General features: G+C 44.3%; 1 protein-coding gene across 2 annotated transcripts in view; it reads right to left on the reverse strand.

Annotated features, from left to right (window-relative positions):
• Positions 1-18,884, reverse strand: part of LOC111145246 (Rho related BTB domain containing 1) — a 66,469-nt gene that overhangs the window by 29,019 nt on the left and 18,566 nt on the right. For both annotated transcript variants that reach the window (XM_022500032.1, XM_022500030.1), the window contains 2 exons: positions 9,770-9,971; positions 9,302-9,405 (listed from right to left, as the gene is read on the reverse strand). In XM_022500032.1, coding sequence (XP_022355740.1) covers positions 9,302-9,405; positions 9,770-9,961 — 296 coding nt within the window. In that variant the 5' untranslated portion in view covers positions 9,962-9,971. The remainder of the gene's footprint in view (positions 1-9,301; positions 9,406-9,769; positions 9,972-18,884) is intronic.

Genomic DNA, 18,884 nt, shown 5'->3' on the forward strand with positions numbered 1-18,884 from the left:
AAGGTAAAAAGAAGACAGAACGCAACACAATATATTAATATTGAACAATGCCTTATTAATTATTAATTATAATTATTAATTTATTATTAATTAATAGTCCCTTATTCTCTTTACCCAATTTGGTGGCCTCATTGTCATGTTTCTATGGCAACTTGTGGGGCCATCAACGCTTTTCTGAACCACGAGGGGCTGTCCTTCCCAGTCTTGTGAACAGTGTTTGGGGAGCAGCCAGCATCCTTCCAGCTCTCGGAACACGAGTGACCCCAAGCCATCAATCAAGCCTTGTTGCTATCTCATTTGGCAATACTGTTTCCCAAGGACAAATTCATCCTAGGGACAGGGCTCGGTTGGACCAAGAAACCCCGTTTTCTGATGCTTTGTCTTCTGGTCACCATATAAGATACACCAGTTCAGAGCAGGAAGGACAGTGTGGGGACAGCAGGCCGAGGGTGGTACAGAGTGTGGCACATTTTTCTGGACGCTGGAGGATCTGGCCTCACTGCAATCCTGGGCTTGAGTGTTTTGGTGCAGAATCTATATATTTCCACCATGTTTAAGTGTTCGAATTGTTTGCATGCCTTCAGCAGAAGGCATTTTTGTTTATTTATTTTGAATAAGCACAAAGCAGTAATAATCCACCTTCGATTCTTCTAGTTCATGTCCTCACTGTTGGTCAAATGGATTTAAGGTATTTAAATAAACAAATATACTAAAAAATGATGCTTATAAAGATCTTGGAAATGACACTCGGAAAGGAAACCTACAATTGGAAAATTGTTACTATTGATACATATAATTTTCTGTTTAAGAAAACTCATTCAAGGGCACCTGGGTGGCTTAGTCAGTTCAGCACCTGCCTTCGGCTCAGGTCATGAATCCAGGGTGCTGGGATTGAGCCCTAGGTGGGCTCCCTGCTCAGCGGGGTTCTCCTTCTCCTGCTCCCTCTACTTTCCCTCCCCATCCCCCACTTTGTGCTTGCGCTCTTTCTCTCTCTCTCATGCTTTCTCTCAAACAAATAAATAAAATATTTTAAAAAAAGAATAATCACTCAAGCAAGGCCTTATGAAAAGAATTCACAAATCTAAAAATCTGGGGTGGAAATGTGGTTTTGGGGAGGTGGCTCAGTGTACCTCCCTCCTTTTTTTTTCTGGCCTCACAGCCTATCTTTTCATTTGCTAATCTATTAAGGAGAGGCTAGGCACCAGTTTTCCATCTGTATCACCCTCACACCCTCACCGTGGTCCATGATTTGTGCTTCTTACTATAAAAAAGTGCAAATATAAAATTCAACCTAGTGAAACAGTTTGGAGTTTGTTACAGTGATGCTTCCCTGGAAATACCTCATGAGATCCTGCCGTGTGTAAGACTGATTGACAGGTTCATGCAGGCATTCAACTAACATTTATGAAGCTCCTCCTCTGTGCCAGGCCCCCAGCACTGGAGACAGAGAGTAAACAGACAAAATTCCTGTCTTACAGATACCAGGAGCCATAGCATAAGGGCACCAGAAGATGATGATGAAGGATCCAATTTTCAGATAGTATGATCATGGCTATGCTAGGGAGTTGCCGGGGTGTCCTGTGTGGAACATAAAGGAGAGACATTTCACCTGGATTCTAGAGGGGACAGGGAAGGGGAGAGAGTACGAAGGGGATTTGTGGGAGTTTGTGACTCTCGTCCTAAACTCTTAGAATAGTTGTGATAATTAACTAGGTAAAGAATAGGCGGGTAGGGGTGCCTGGGTGGCTCAGTGGGTTAAAGCCTCTGCCTTCGGCTCAGGTCATGATCCCAGGGTCCTGGGATCGAGCCCCGCATCAGGCTCTCTGCTCAGCAGGGAGCCTGCTTCCTCCTCTCTCTCTCTTTGCCTGCCTCTCTGCCTACTTGTGATGTCTGTCTGTCAAATAAATAAATAAAATCTTAAAAAAAAAAAAAAGAATAGGTGAGCAGGGGTGTGATTTCTAGGTGGTTATAATGCACGTTTGTGGGTCAACTGGCCACAGAGAACACAGAACAGCAAATATTGTTACGTCTGGAGCAAGAGATGAGCCTGGGCAGGCAGGCTGGGCCTCGGTCCAGAGAAACAAAAAGGGGTGGCACCTCCCAACCAAATGGGCAGCGACCTCACCCAGGGGAAGGACACTCCTCGCCCACCTCTGCACCCAATCCTCAGCCAGGGTGACTGAGTACGAAAGGGACAAGGTCATTGGTATACTCCCACAGGTTATCACTGCCCTCCCCAGTTCTGGAAGGAACCAAGAACAAAAGCCTACATTGTTATCATTTGAGTGAGAAATGGAGAAACGGGAAACTTTCAGGGAATGCGAAGTCCTCTATTAGGTTATCACAGAGTACCTCAGCCAATGTATCTTCTTAGAAAAAGATACAAACAGAACCACAGCCAAAGACACAGGCCCCTTGGTCAGACTGATCCACATGCCTGAGGGCTTATCTCTGGGAAAAGGGAGTCAGCATGATTTGGGGAAAATTTGATAGTGTTCCATTGCTGAGCTTTGAGATTCTAGAACCATCCCGTTTCTCACAGTCATCTATTCAGGATTTGGTCCCATTTTCCCCCCTTAAGTTCACACAAATGATTTGTATTCTCAGTGTGAATTAACTTTAAGTTCTATAAATAATGAAAACATATACTGTCTACCATGCACATTTCCTCACATTTCATAGATTAGACTATCCATAAAAATATTTTTATTTAAAAATATTTGAGATATAATTTAAATACAATAAACTTTGCAGACTTAAAGGGTTCTGTTTGACTAGTTCTGACATACATATGCACTCAATACTCTCATCCCAATCAAAATAACAAACATTTCCACCACCTCCAAAGTTTCCTTGTGTCCTTTATAATCCATCCCTCCCCCTCCCTCTTCTTTTCTAGGCAACCAGTGGTCTACTGTCACCATGGATTGCATTTTCCAGAATGTTACAGAAATGGAATCACACAGTATGTGCTCTTTTCCCTAGTTTCCTTCACTCGAAAGCTCTGTCTCTAATCTTTAAGAGATTGTTCCCTTTTGGCTGAGGTTCAGTAAAGAGCACGATAATCATGATTCCATGGCAGTGTGTAACAAAGCATGGCTTGAGGACCACCTGCTTTATAATCATCCAGGGACCCGCTAAAATTTGCTGATTTACCTCTCCTAGAACTTTGACATCGGAACAACCAGCATGGGCAGGCCTGCTCAAACCTGCAGTTTAGTCCGACCTCCTGGGAACAACTATTCTTGATCCTTGGTCCAGCTAGCTGTTCTTCCAAGTCATTCTATTTTTCTTTCTTTCTTTCTTTCTTCCTCTCTTTCTCTCTCCCTCTCTTTTCTCTTTCTCTTTTCTTTCTTTCCCTCCCTCTCTCTCTCCTTTCTTTCCTTCCTTCCTCTCTTTCTTTCAGTAGGGGCTGTGGAATACCCATACCCACAGAAATCTTGAACTTACCACCCCAAGATCAAGACCTGAGCTGAGATGAATAGTCAGATGCTTAACCGACTGAGCCAGTCAGGTGCCCCCTTTCTCCTGTATTCTATAACCTGGGCAAATCTTAGTTCTTTAGGCCACAGCAGTACACAGGACTAAATAGCTTTAGGACAGAGGTTGCAAGAGCTTCCCCAGATCCTTTGGTGCCCACATTTAGAAGTGTGGTTTGGGTTACTTTTCCATATAGTATACACATTGTGAACTTTACTCCTCTTGCTGCTTTGCTGCCTGTGTCTCAAGTCTACCATCCGGGCCAGGACTCAGATGAAGAGGATCTTGAGAGTGAGAAGGACGCTTTTATCTCAGATGCAAAATTCAATGAAGTACCAAAAAACTGTAATCCAGATGGCCTGCTTTATTTTTTAAAAAAATAAAGCAAAAAAACCCCACCATGGGTGAATAAAGTATCAAAACTTTAAATAAATTCAGGACCAGTAATAGTGCCATGCTGAACCCTACTAAGATTGAAAGAAAAAAAAGGGGGGGGCGCCTGAGTGGCTCAGTGGGTTAAAGACTCTGTCTTTGGCTTGGGTCATGGTCCTAGGGTCCTGGGATCGAGCCCTGCATTAGGCTCTCTGCTTAGCAGGGAGTCTGCTTCCCCCCCCTCTCTCTGCCTGCCTCTCTGCCTACTTGTGATCTCTGTCTGTCAAATAAATAAATAAAATCTTAAAAAAAAAAAAAGAAAGAAAGGAAAAAAAAATCAGGTCACAGAACTGTACCCCTGAGGCTAATAATACATTATGTTAATAAAAAAATAAAAAATTTAAAAAAATCAGGGATCCTATCTTTTAAAAGTTATTACTATTTATATTTTATGCCCAAGGTGAGTGCCTTATTGCCTCAGCTTAGTCTTGGCCCAGGCCCAACTCCACTTGATAGATTTCATGGTCCAACAGGCTGAAATCATCGTCTGAATGTTACTTCTGGCCCAGCGTTTATAACCTGCCGTGGACAAGAAGAGCTAATTCAAAGCACTCTTTCTAGACACATTAGATGCTTCCTACTTTTCCTCTTGCCATTAACCACAAGTACAGCCAATCCTAGACGAAGACATAAACACTGGTCACCCATAGTCCTGAATTTTTAAAAGAGCCTCAACCGAGCATTCAAAACGGGAGGTATTCATGGTGTATCGGATTTCATGTGCCTTCACTGTGAAACCAGACCTATCTTACCTAAACAGACACACACAGACCATGGCTCTGATTAATGCTGTCATCTAAAACACGTACCGTACCTCTCACAGGAACTGACAACATTTGAGAAAAATCAGTGTGAAAGAATAATCTGTATTAATCAATGAGTTCCGGCTAAACAGAAAATATGCCCAGAAACTGTGGAGTGTAAGGGCAAAGTTCTGGGTACATTAGTAAAATTTTTAGGGGAGAGCATGCCGTCCAAAGTGCCCAGGGCTGCTCCTCCCTTTCAAAAAGCTCACTTGGATGTACCATGTTTACTGAAAGTGAGATCACTCATGTTTAGTTATTTAAGGAAATAAGCTGTTTGTTACGTATTAAAGAACTGAAGAGGCACAACGGCATATTAGAGCTGGTGGTAGATGGGAGAAGGCTGGTCTTCCCTGTCCACACAGAGCAGCATAAACATCAGCCTGGACTAGGAGTGCCCTTAAGATAAGTTGGTCCTCAGTCACCATTTCCAGCCACAGCACGGTGGAGAGGGAAGATGCGGGCTCTGGAGTCAGGCAGAACTCACAGGAAAAGTTCCAGCCTACTCTTTCCTCGCTGACTGACCTTGGCCCCATTCTGTGCCTGTTTGCTCAACTGTGAAATGAGCCTACTTTGCAGGGTCACCACAAGAATGAAGTGGTAGAGCATCGGGCACAGGCCTGGCTCACAGGAAGCCTCGCTGCTATTTATCCCTAACTTCCAGCTTCATAGGCTTTAGGATGTGTCTGAAGGTTATTTGATCCTGAGTCAGATCAATGGTGGAGGTTTTCGAGGAAAGGAAACAATAAAATCGGTAATTATTTATGTGTGGTGTGACTACAGGAGAGGGGCAGGGGGCCCAGATGTCCTGTGGAAAGGCAGAGCTCATCCTCCCTGTCTGTATTTTCCGTGCCAGGTACCTAACTGTGAACATTCATCCTTGTAACGGTTCTGGGGAGAAAATGTGGAGCGACAGCCCTTTAAAAAGAGTCTGTCTTCTTGCCAAAAAGGAGCAGTAAATCACAGTCATGGTTACTAGGTACAGTTTTGTTCTTGATATTTTAAAAGATCCAGCAAAGAGCTTCAAAGGGTCATCCAAAGTGTACAGAAAGTAGGTGGTGGGAAGAAAGGCTACGAGAGAGTTGGAGTCATTCACTCCAGACAAGAGGGGGTTTGACAGATGCCAGATGTGCTCTGTGCTAGGGTGCTGAAGCCGCTCTGCTATCTTTCCTCTCCATCCAATAGTAGAAGGACTCCTATCCTCGATATTTTTCCTTGGGTGGATGATTTCTCTTCCTGAAGCAGAGAGGTCAACCAGGTGACACTGTGAGATCGATTTGAGTTTTTTTTTTTTTTTTAAGATTTTATTTGTTTATTTATTTGACACACACACAGAGAGAGAGAGAGAGAGCACGCCTAAGTAGGCAGAGTGGTAGACAGAGGCGGAAGGAGAAGCAGACTCCCTGCTGAGCAGGGAGCCTGACTCGGGACTCGATCCCAGGACCCTGGGATAGTGACCTGAGCCGAAGGCAGACGCTTAACGACTGAGCCACCCAGGCGCCCAAGATCTCTTCTAGTTCTAAGCCTTTGAACAAATAGGGAAGAGCAAAGAGATACCCAGCTCATCAATGTGGGGGTGGGTTCTAGCTGCATCTGTTTATAGTGAGATTGAGGTAGCTTGGCATGGAAGAAGGAGTGGGGGCCAGGAGTCAGGCAGAGTTGGGTTTGACTCTGCTTCTGAAACTCACTCTTGAGCAAGTTATGGTAGTAAAAGAACTCAACTCTGTCCTCTGCTGTAGCATGGAAATCATCTCTACCTTCTAGGGTTCCTGAAAGGATTAACTGAAATAATGTTGGCAAAGCACCTGACATTTAGACTGGCACATGTAAGCCTTTGATAAATTGGAACTATTATTCTGGTTGGTTAAAAAATGGGTTGAAAAATTAATGACCTTCTGCTTATAGTTCCATCGTGCTAGGAAAATTACAGATTCAAGTAGGCAGACCAATAGCACCCTGAACCACAGGATTCACACTGCAAGCAGCACCTGTCCATGCCAGAGAATGTTCGAGGGGCCAACTTATCCACTACCCCGGTGCTAGGAAGGAGAGGAAAAGGTCTAAGGCAACTTTGGTTTCGCTCACTATCACCACAAGAATCAAACGAATGATTTTAAAGAGGTTCCAAATACATTTCCAGGTATAAGGAATACATCACATCCCACTGATTCGTCATTCACACCAAGCACAGTAAAAAACATCCATCAAAAAGCAGGTGTGCAAACCAAACTGATTGTCAAAAGTTATAATTAGGATTTTTTTTTTCCTTCCTGAAGGATAGGAAGCTAAAAATGGAAGTCACAAAGAAATTAATCAGCTCTTGCAAAGGAATGAAATGTGGTGGCCTGAACCCTATCCCAAGTAAGAGGAACTCCTATTCCTACCAGACTCTTCCACAAAATGTACTGTTTTGGTGTCACATCGATGTGGAATCCCATAATTAGCAATATGGAAAGATGCTGGAGGCTGGGACAGAACAGCTCTGGGATTTGTTCTTTACCCGTGGTGGGGTCTGCGGCAGGACGCCTGCAGGCTGCGGAGGCTCGGAGAAGACAGAGGGAACACAAGGTACAAACGAGCACATAAACTGAGAGCCATGGAGAGCTGGGCCAGAAACACCCCGTGTCCTGAAACCCCTCTGCCTCGCTCGGAGGATCAGACTCGGCTTGAAGAATACCTCCTGTTTCCATATCAAAGGGGGAGCAGGTTAGAGCTGATAGAACCAAACACTACAGACAAGGGAGCAGAACAATGCAGTCGGAACTGATGGAGTCATGTGACAGAGCAGCTTATTTCCATTGGGAGGGAACAAACACAGGCGTGACCCGTTGTCCAATGACTCCTGAAACATCACGGGGCTGGACGAGGCCCCGTGGGGATGCCTGTCGAGGTGAGGCGGAGGCGAGCCGTCACTCAGCCGGTCCTCAGCAGAGATCTCACACGACAGGGGAGCAGCCCTTCTATCACCAAGAGAGAAGACTTACACTGTGCGGCCGAGTTAAAACTCGTTCTCATAACTGCCTCAAGTTCACGTGGCAGGAAGCCACCCAGCCAGTGAGACAGTCCGGAGCAGGGAAACCCAAACACCTCCCTAAGCTCAGCACGGGGCCCGTCGTTATCAGACAGCTTTTCAGAAGTGAGGGTACAAAATGTCCACAGAAATCTGTCGCATCCGTCCTTACTCCGCTTAAAGCCATCATTCTGTCACGCCGGCCGACCGCCAGAGAGATTACAAACCCAACTGCCTGGTACTTACGTGGTACTTTGTCATTATTTTTTTCTATGTGTGGGGTAATTAGATAAAACAAAAACTTAAATGGCAACTACCGTAAGAATCAAGACCACCACAGAAAGAAAGGAAATTCAAGGAGAAGAAAGTGTCTACAACCCTGGATACTAACCTCAAAACTCCTCATGACCCAGAGGACTTGAAAATCAGTGTTTTACTTCCCATACGCCTCCCTGCTGAGTCCCCATGAACAAACTGGTCTAAATGGCAGAGTCTTTCAGTGTGTGAACAACTTCTCAGGGATGGGACAGACCCTTTCAGCAGCTTTATTCAGTATTTTAGACCACGTGGATAAATGCCCGTCAAAGTCTGTTCAGAGCCTTCAGAGAGCTACTGGCTTGAAGAAAGAGAGGTAACTTTAGAAATGCCTATCTCAGTATCAAGGAGGAGCTCATGGCCTTGAGTACCTAATGCAGTCCTGTGAGGTCACATGACATTCGATGTCAACAAGGCACAAGGGATCCGTGACACCTAAATTCTAACCTTAAGATCAAATGTGTTAATTTACAATTAAGGAGTAAGGAAATGTCCTTATCTAGATTTTGATAGCTTCTAATACATTCACCGAGAGACCTTAAGTTAGGGTGACAAGAAGAAATTCCTAAATATTTCAGGCACTTTGACCATGTTCCTTGTCATATCAGTGTCCTAGACTCACTGCAGGGATTTCACTGGATGTTTCCTTGTAAATTTCCTTGTAAATGTAAAATTAGACATCAGTGCCTCAGTTCATTTTGGGAATGTGCCTTGTGAAGGATTTCAGAGGTATTTTTTTTCTTTAAAAAAAAAAAACGACCTTCAAATAAAAATAATAGACTTTTTGAATAACAAAGCCCAAAGCAAATAACACCAGACTCTGCTAATATGGTTATGAAAAGACCAAAGAGACCTTCTGAAGTGGGGTGGCCAAGTGCTAAAATAACTTAAAACAGTCTAGCAAAAGGTAAATAACGTACCACTCAGGAAAACAGCAATCAAAGCAGCCCAGGGCCAGAGCACACCAGAATCCTCTAGAAATTGTCCCAGTTTAGCCAACACTGGTTATTTTCAACGAGGGACGTCCTGGGAGGGACCTAGTGTCAAGGCAGACTGTTTTTCTTGACATCAGAAGACAATACCATGTTTTTTTTGTTTTTTTTTTTGTTTTTGTTTTTTTTACTTTTTCCTTAAACACGGTGCAGAACCCAACACATTTCAAGGCCATGTGTTGTGGCTTTTGTTGATCTATGAAGCAGCTGCAGGTTTCAGAAAGGAAATTGTGCTCAAGCTCAACAACACGGCACCGGCCTCGGTTTACCTGCCATATGCAAAACGCCTGTCCTTGTGGTGATCGCCAAAAGTATCCCAAAGCCTGAGAGAAACGCTCACTTCATCCACAACATCCCGGGACCGCTCCAGGACCTGCAGGAGGGAGAGCACATTCCTGCTCAGCGTCCTTCCGAGGCTCCTCAGGAGAAGTCGGACGCCCAAGTTAACACCCTCAAGGCCCACTTATCCCACCTGCGTCTTCTCGTCCCATCCAACAGGACTTGAGCCAAGTCCAAATTCTCCTCTGGGAATCTTGACTCAAACACCCCCCACCCCCCTCATTCAGGAGACGGTAGCCAGACTCCCAACGGCACATTCTGCTTTTGTTTTCTCTTGGTGGGACCAAGAACATTAGCCTGACTTTGCATGCACTAATTACCCCGACCCCCTGGTAGAGTCAGCGTGGAGGTAGCAGGGACGCGCCCTGAGAAGCCTAGAGAAGCTCTGTACACCTTACCTCCTGGCACACTCGGTACTGGTCGATCGCCCACACGGTAGGCACGTGGGTGGCCAGCAGCTGATACTGTGTGAGGGTCGTGTTACACGCTCGGGCACAGATCAAGCGCGTCTTCCCCACGGCGTTGTCTCCCACGACCACACACTTGATGGTTTCGACGTTGGGCCTTTCGTAGTCCATGTCAGTGTCCATTTATAAAACTCTGTAAGGAGAGAGGGATGGGGCAGTCAGAGACGAGAGGCGCCCAGCCAGCCACTTCTCCAGAGGTGCCCAAGCATAAGCACGAAGTTCGGAAGTTCATATGAAACCTAACTCAAACCCGAGTTTTCTATTTATGTCTCACACAAGTACAAAAACATCGGCTGGATTGTTATTTTGACCCCAAACGGTTTATTCCCGTTAACATGTTATTTTCTCCTTGGTTTTCTCTAAACACAACCTGCCTACTGAAAATCCAACCAGGCAAGTCAGGATCGCTGGCACACATTCATAGCTCACTAGCTACTCATGTGGACCCATGAAAGAGACCGGTCACCTGCAGCTTTAACCCTAGACATCGGGGTGTGAGCTGCTCGACAATATTAGCATCTACACCATCACAATCTTCCCCCGACCTCAAATCCCCCACTGAAAGGCAGTTTAATGGAGGTTCTCCACTACCACCGTGACTTCGAGGGGGATCCAAAGGGCAAGCAGAAAGGATTCCCTGGCTTTAAAGAAGGGTAAATGGTAAGACTGAATTTTGATACATTTGTAAAATTAATTTATATTCATTCACCGATTTCAATTAATCAAATTCATTAAAATGGTATTCTCGGGGCACCTGGGTGGCTCAGTGGGTTAAAGCCTCTGCCTTTGGCTCAGGTCATGATCCCAGGGTCCTGGGATCGAGCCCCACATCGGGCTCTCTGCTCGGCGGGAGCCTGCTTCCTCCTCTCTCTCTCTCTGCCCTGCCTCTCTGCTTACTTGTGATCTCTGTCTGTCAAATAAATAAATAAAATATTTAAAAAAATGGTATTCTCAAGAGGGGCACCATAAAGCAACAGATTTTAAAATTCTCTGTTTTCACCAAGTAATCTGGAGCATATGGTAAAGAATGATTTTGCCAGGATGAGGAGCTAGTTTGGAATGTTCCAGAAACCATCAAAAAGGTTTAAGAGGGTTGCTGAGGGGTCAAAGGGAAGAGAAAAAGCTGCTTCCAGGTCTCCACCCCCACCCCCCGCCCTCCCGGGGGCAGGAAGCTCCATAAAATACAGAGCAGACTGCTTCCTGGCAGCAAGCTGGGTGGGTGACCAACCATGTAACATTTTAAGATTTTAATGAATTATAATCGCCCTTTTGAGAAGGTCTATTGTTAAACAGAGAAAACTGGTTAGATAGTCACTTAAAAAAAATTTATTATTTTAGAGAGAAAGTGTGTGTGAACAGGAGAGAGAAAGGGAAGCAGACTCCCTGCTGAGTGTGGAACCCAATTCGGGGCTTGATCGCAAGACCCTGAGATCATGACCTGAGCCGAAATCAACAGTTGGATACTTAACTGACTGAGCCGCCTAGGCACCCCTAGCTGGTCACTTTTAACAAGTTGATAGTGGTTTTAATGGCCACGATGGTCAAGAAACTGTTCAGAGTAGGGCTTAATACACACCTGGGACTCATTAAGTGTTTAAATCATCTGATTGGAGAAAATGGATGATTTGGTTAATATGAGATTAAGAGTGTGGAGGGAGAGACAGAAAGAAGGTTATTAAATAGAATGAAAACCTTTTCCCAGTTAGGACCATCTGAACACGAGATTGTCTCCTGTAACACCATCACAGGAGGTGTTAAACCTGAGGCTAGAGACTATTCAGTGAGAATTGAGTGGAGTGATTCAAAGAACAGATGTGTGGTGAGGTTAGGATCTGGTCTATGGTTTGGATGCCACAGAGGGGCTTAAAATACCTGTTCCCCACCTGGCAAATGCAGATTCTGAAGGTCTTGGGTGGAGAAAGAGGCTTAAGAAAACCTCCAATTCAATTCTGATGATTACCCATGTATGGTGACTCCTCAAATCGATCTCTTTAAAATCTAGTCTATGCTGACTTTGGGATTAGACCAGCGGTCCTTAAGTATTTGCTGGAGAACATTTAACAAAGCCTGGAGATAATTTTGGTTGTCACAATGGGGTCGGGGAGTGCTACCGGCTTCTAGTGGGTAGAGGCCAGAGACGCTCTGAAATACACTACGAGGGACAGTTCCCCACCACAAAGAATAATCAGGACCCAAATGTCAGAGTGCTGAGGTTGAGAAAATCCCTGCCTTTGAAGGGATGTGAGTGTGAATCCTAGTCTCCCCATTTTCTAGCCATTTGCCACTTGTGCTTTTAGCCTCAGCTTCCCCATCTGTTAAATGGGAATTCTAGCACCAGCCTCCTCAAGCAGTGAGGGGTAGGGGAACTGACGGAGCTGACACACTGATGACCCCAGAGATTCTAATTGTGATGATGAAGATGAACACCCTGAACTGAGTCAGGGGAAAGACCAGAGTTAGATGCAGAATCAGAAACCTAATAACCACAAAGATTTATACAAAGGATACATTTTAGTAGGGTAACTGAGGAGTAATTCATTGAAAAACAAAAAACATAAGTATAAGCTGGAGAGTATCTGATGTTACATAAAGAAGGCAGAAAAAGTTCTGAATGGGAGTTGGAGGTAATTAGCTAAATGATAATACAGTTGGAAAGGTAGGTTAAATATATTTTTCTGGGGTATTTCCAGATTCTAGAATAAAAATGGTAACAGTAGTTATTGATAAGAAACTGGATATGTTTCTGTGGTGATACTACCAAGGGGCACCCCGTGTCCAGAAAAGCAGGATCCGTTCAGAGCCCCACAACTCTGGAACCTGAGGTATACTATTTTGACTGTGCTAAGTGGTGGAAAACTTTCTCTTTTGAAAGTCAATTTTATTCTTTTAAGCAGATATAAAGTCATAGAGAGCCAATCCTTAAAATTTGGGGGCATGTTTGGATTAAGTCAAAACTGAAACAGACACAAAAAATACACGGTTGGTTTCTTGTTGGCTTGCAAACTAGCTTTGAGAGCAGTCACCAAAAAGGAACCCCCCCAAATAATTTGAATCATGACAGAGTTGGTGGAATAACTGCGTAGCTTTCACAGAAGACTACTCTGAAGGGGATAAAAGCCCTCCTGGTTTTATATTAAGGCTATGATTACAAAAATATCATTACTATTTATAGACATATCTCATGCACAGTCCTAAGAAGAATTTCTGTGTCAAAGGTGAGAATAACATCCGTGAGTCCTCTAATCTCGAGCAATCTGCTCAAAACTGAAGTGACTGCCAAAGGTCTTGGGCCTCGTACAAAGGGGAGAACATTTAACAAAGATTTTAAGGGGACAACAAGTAAGGGAGATAAAAGGCAGCGTGGAATTCTACACTCATAGCCCGGATCACTCACTCGAGACATGGAATTTCCAGAAAGGGTTTTCTGGATTTCCAAATACTGAGAATCTTTTCTTTCGGGTAGAAATTTTATTTAGTGGTAATCTGAAAATACATCTACATGTGTATTGTAAACTGATTGTTTATCTGTTACACATAAACAAATATTAAATTGTGATAATGATAAAAATATGCAATTTTATTCTTCTTTATTGGTTATGGGCTCTAATTTATTCCTATGTAGCACTCTTATGGTTGAATGAGCTCTTAGGACCATCTGGTTAATGACTATCTGGTTTCTGATTTTTATTTATGTAGAATGAGAGCAATAAATATTATTCACTTAACTCTGTTAATAAATTTCACCACCATGACAACTGCTGATCAGGGAAGACACCCTTTTGCCCTTAGATCCATATCTGAGGAAACAAAGAAAGTATAATAAAAAAAAGAAAAGCTATGGGGCGCCTGGGTGGCTCAGCGGGTTAAAGCCTCTGCCTTCGGCTCAGGTCATGATCCCAGGGTTCTGGGATCGAGCCCCACATTGGGCTCTCTGCTTGGCGGGGAGCCTGCTTCCCCCTCTCTCTCTCTGCCTGTCTCTCTGCCTACTTGTGATCTCTGTCAAATAAATAAATAAAATCTTAAAAAAAAATTAAAAAAAAAAAAAGAAAAGCTAGAAAGGACTGACACTGGTAACCTGTTACTACGGCAGCTTTGTATCTTACTCAAAACTGACTAGAACTTTGTTTCCTATTTTCACTGAGTCCTCAGGACATGGACACTGACCATGAGGTGCTGAAGAGTGTATCTGCATGTTCTGGGCGTCAGAGAGGGATGTTTATTTAAGATGGCGAGTGAACAGGACAGTGTGGGGGCTGGGGAGAGAGGACTCGGTGAGGATGCCAGCCCCTGGGTGCTGATGCCTACTATCCCCCAGACTGCTTAGAGACTGTGGTCATGACCTCCGGGCTGCCCAGTCGCCCCAGGTGCCCACACCATGATTATTATCACCTTCTGGATGTCATGTCCCTCCTCCACGTTTACCACCAACTCAGCCTTCTTTCTGTGTCCACAGGGTGATGTGTCCCACACTCTAGCCCCATAGTCCCTCCACCTCTACAGCACCAGTGACCTTCCCTGCACTTTCCTGGAGCCCTTCTCTTGGTCATGTGCTGGACATTGTTGGCCAGAAACATTTTACCCCTGAAATCTTGAGTTTCAAAATCCTACTCTTAAAAACTCCTCTCTTCACTAGGGGAAATGTGGTCATGATGGCAACTCTCATCAGGAGACAGAATTGATTTCCCACCATCTTGAATCTGAGTTAGCCTTGTGATTGTGGCCCAATCCAGGAGAATGTGGTGGTGATGCTGTGTGGGTCCCAGAGTATCAAGGCTTCCAGAAGCCCTGCAGGTCAGCTCTCATGCTGCAGGAATGCTGTCCTGAGACTGTTGTGTAAAGAAGCTGGCCAGGCATAGCAGAGGAATGGAATTCACAGAAAGAATAATCGAGGAAGCCCTGCCTATGGTTTCACCACATGCCAGAGTGTGCTCCTTGCACCCTCCAGTCCAGCCAACTCTCCAGCTGAACGAAGCTTCATGAGTGAACCCAGTTAAGAGAATCACCAGCCAACCTACAGATTCATGAGAAAGGATAAATTATTGCATTAAACCACTGAGGCTTGTGGTGATTTGTTATATATTAGTAATTAACTGAAACACACCCATTACACCTTAGAAAAATGATCAGGACCTTGACACCTTCTCTTATTTAAAAAAAAAAAGTATCAGATTATAGGTCCATTTTGGGTGGATGATCTCTCCTACCTATGGCTGGTGGATCATGCCAACTTTCTCTTCCCCATCACCCTCCACATCTTTATTGCGTGTGTGGTACACAGAATAATGTCCCTCAAAGATGTTCATGTCCTCATCTCTGGGATCCGTGAATGTGTTCTATTACATGGCAGGGGGCATTGGGGTAGCAGATGGAATTAAGCTGCTAACCAGCTGACTTTGGCCTAAGGAGGTCATTCTGGGTTGTCTGGGTAGGTCCAGTGCATTCACTCAGGTTCTTATGTGGAAGAAAGAGGTAAGGGCCATAAACCAAGGGATGCAAGTGACCTCTAGAAGCTGGACAAGAAAAGGAGACATATTTTCTCCTAGAGCCACCAGAAGGAACACAGCCTATCAACATCTTCATTTTAGCCCAATGAAACCCATGAAACCCATTTCAGACTTTTAACCTCCAGAACTGTAAGATAATAAATTTGGTTTGTTTTAACCACCAAGTTTTTGGTAATTTTTAAGAATGATTTTATTTATTTATTTAACAGAGAGAGAGAGAGAGAGAGAGAGCAAGTGCGTGCAAGCATGGGCGCATGCGTTTGCAAGCAGGGGGAGGGGCAGAGTGGGAGGGAGAGGAGAGGGAAAGAATCCCAAGTAGACTCCATGCTGAGTGCAGGGCTCCATCTCATGACCCCGAGATCATGACCTGAGCCCAAACCAAGAGCTGGATGCCTAACTGACTGAGCTATTCAGGTGCCCCAAATTTTCAGTAATTTTTTTTTAAAAGATTTAATTTATTTATTTGACAGAGATCACAAGTAGGCAGAGAGGCAGGCAGAGAGGGAGAGAGGAGGAAGCAGGTTCTCTGCGGAGCAGAGAGCCCGATGCGGAGCTTGATCCCAGGACCCTGAGATCATGACCTGAGCTGAAGGCAGAGGCTTTAAACCACTGAGCCACCCAGGCACCTCTTCAGTAATTTTTTACAACAGTGACAGTATGCTTCTGCCACACAAAATGGTCTCCTAAATTCTAAATGTTGTTTGCCACCTCAGTGCCTTTACACATATTATTCCACAGTCAACCCTCTACCATTTCTTGTTTGCCTGGCAAATTCTGTTCATTCCTTAAAACCTTATTCAGTCAGATATGACCGCCTCTAAAAAGTTTTCCTAAAATTGCCCTGCCTCTACATAGACTGATTTACTTCCTCCTTTGTATCCTAAATGGTTCTAGGAGAATCAATCACAATCACAAAGACACATATACACTCAGTTTTTCCTATATTAGCAAACGATAGAAGGGTGGTTTGTGAACTTTGTATTTTTCCTGTGGCTACACCTTCAAAGTGCCCATCTCATGCCCTTAATGAATCATGTATTTCTGGGGTACTACCATGTGCCAAAGTACTTGGAATACAAGCGTATACCATGCCCTACTTCAGTAAATTTTCTTTGTCTATTCATTTGGGTCCACAGGTCCCCCAATTTACTTGTGACTCTCTTCTAGGGACAACCATAAGCCAAAGAGTGACACAGCCAAATGTGAGCTCAGCTGCCCTGGTCTCCTTTTCAAATCATTTCTCTTCCCAGAGTGGTACTCTGTTCCCACCTTCAGGCTTCAGACGATGGCCTTCCTGATGTCCTGTTCCTCTTTTAAGACACAGGCTCTTAGGAAGGGTCAGGCACATTCACGATGGATCAATCACACTATGAATAGATGACCATCACAGTCCTCTCTCCATAATTCAATAATTCCAAGGCACTATGGCTGATAAAGTTCAAGATACTCTGGTTTCCCCTGGTTAGGCGCACTTTAGTACAGAGCCCCTCTTTGAGTCCTGCTCAGGGTGAGGGTTTCTCCTACCATGAGAAATCCAGATATTAGGGAGGGTGGGCAGGGAAGACTTATCATTTGTCCACAACATCTTACTAGGCATCTTCTAATTGCTTCAAACCACCCCCCATTGGAACACACCATCTCTTACCATCACCTGTGTTGTGTTTCTTATTATGCTTGCTATTTGAATCAAAGACAAAACTCTAAGGGCCACAGAGGGGCCTCTGTACTTTCGGTTCATTCAGTTGTTCCTAGAGGGTTTGAACGGGCGTCGCACAGCCACTAAATTTTCTTGACCTTTAGAAAAGCATGTAATCTGAACTTTAAGAAATAATTTAACTTGGTCATTAAATAAAACTGGTGGAACACATTGTAGTGTATTTGAAGAGTGAGCTCACAAAGAAAAACTGGGAATTTTATATTATTGACAGAAACAAAGGAGAAATGTTAAGAGTTGCATAATAACCATAGCCCACAGCCAAGTTCCGACTGCAGATTTCATTATCCTGAGCTCTTAATCACCAGTCCTAGGCAGGCGGGAGCTGCTCTGTGCATAATATAAACATCTCAGCTGGAATGGAGAGTGGGTCCAGATCTGGGAAAGAGACAGTTGGGTTGGGCTGCGCTTCCCTAAATCAAAAGTTTACAGAAATACATCTCCAGGATAAAATTGCCTTTCATCGCTCAAATCAACAGTATTTTTTTCAACTGAAAGTTTTGATTAAAACAAAGAAAAAAAGAGTTTAAGTAACAGAAAGGACAGTGCATATAAATCCAGGATTACAGATAATACAGAGGTACTTTTTTAAACATCCACTCGTTATCCTCACCAGCGTCCTGTGATAATGGAGACCAACACAAGATCACACCCTTTCTCTCTTTTTTTAAACTCAGTGTCAGTGGGGGAGGTGAGCCAGGATTAGAAATAAACTTGCTATCTATCCACTGCCCTTAATAAATGCTGCCCCAGTTGAAAAATAAAGGATGGATAAAACATGTAGCTTAAAAGATGCATAAAAAATTCAGGATAGGTTTCAAAACCACTATAAGTAAACTGTGTGTTATGTTCTAGATATACTGGGTGACTCCTGTCTGCAAATATGCCAGGTAACCTCTCCTTCGGTGACTCTGCTCTTGCCACTCTGCTCAGATGTCCTTTCTCACGGCCCTGATCCACCATTGAAATTGTGCTGCACCTTTAGGACTCGGGCAGTCTTAATTAGTTCAAGAAAGAATAGCACTGTGCACGTAGTGAGTGCCAGGCCTGTGGTACAGGTATACAGTGGTAAGCAAGCTGGGTGTGGTTCTTGTTCTCATGGACCCTCTCAGTCAGGTGGGAGAAACAGGTAGATGGAATCATAAACTTGACTTAAATTCCTTGAAGAAAAACGAAAGGGTGTTATGAGAGAAAATAATGGGTGGGAGGCCTGCAAGAAGGACAAGGGAGGCCTCTTTGAGGAGGCCCCACCTTCTTGCTACCTGAAGAATGAGCAGGGCCCAGTAACGAGCTGGCAGAGAGGCAGGCCTGCCAGAGCTGGAGCAGGGGAACAGGAGAGGTGAGGAGAGGAGGCAGAAGCCACATCACATGTGGCCTTCCAGGCCACAGTAGGGAACTAGGGTTTTATTCTAAATGCAATGAGAAGCGACTGAAAGGTTGCAGACATAGGAGTCACAGGGTCTGATGTGCTTCTGAGAAGCATCACTGACATCACTGAGGTCGCTGTGTGGGGAGCAGTGGCAGAAGGACCTGTTAGGAGGTTCCCAGGTCTTCCAGGGGGAATGGTTGGACCAGGAACCAGCAGAGATGAAGCAAAGTAGACAAACACAAGTTTCGTTTCAGAAAAAAGATGCACTTAAAGCATTCTTTCTTTATACTGTCTCCCAGGGTATTTGCCAAATTCTGATTTGTAATATTGACTGTTCCACTGACATGTATGTACTTGCTTCCATCTCACTAAGACTGCGCATTTTTGACAACAGACTGCTATTCATCTTTAAATCCTCAAGTCTTTCCAATGCCTTGTCCATACGTGGCTTTCAATTCA

This window comes from Enhydra lutris, unplaced genomic scaffold, assembly GCF_002288905.1.
Source record: "Enhydra lutris kenyoni isolate GAN:26980312 unplaced genomic scaffold, ASM228890v2 scaffoldscaffold12, whole genome shotgun sequence".
Lineage (NCBI taxonomy): Eukaryota > Metazoa > Chordata > Mammalia > Carnivora > Mustelidae > Enhydra > Enhydra lutris.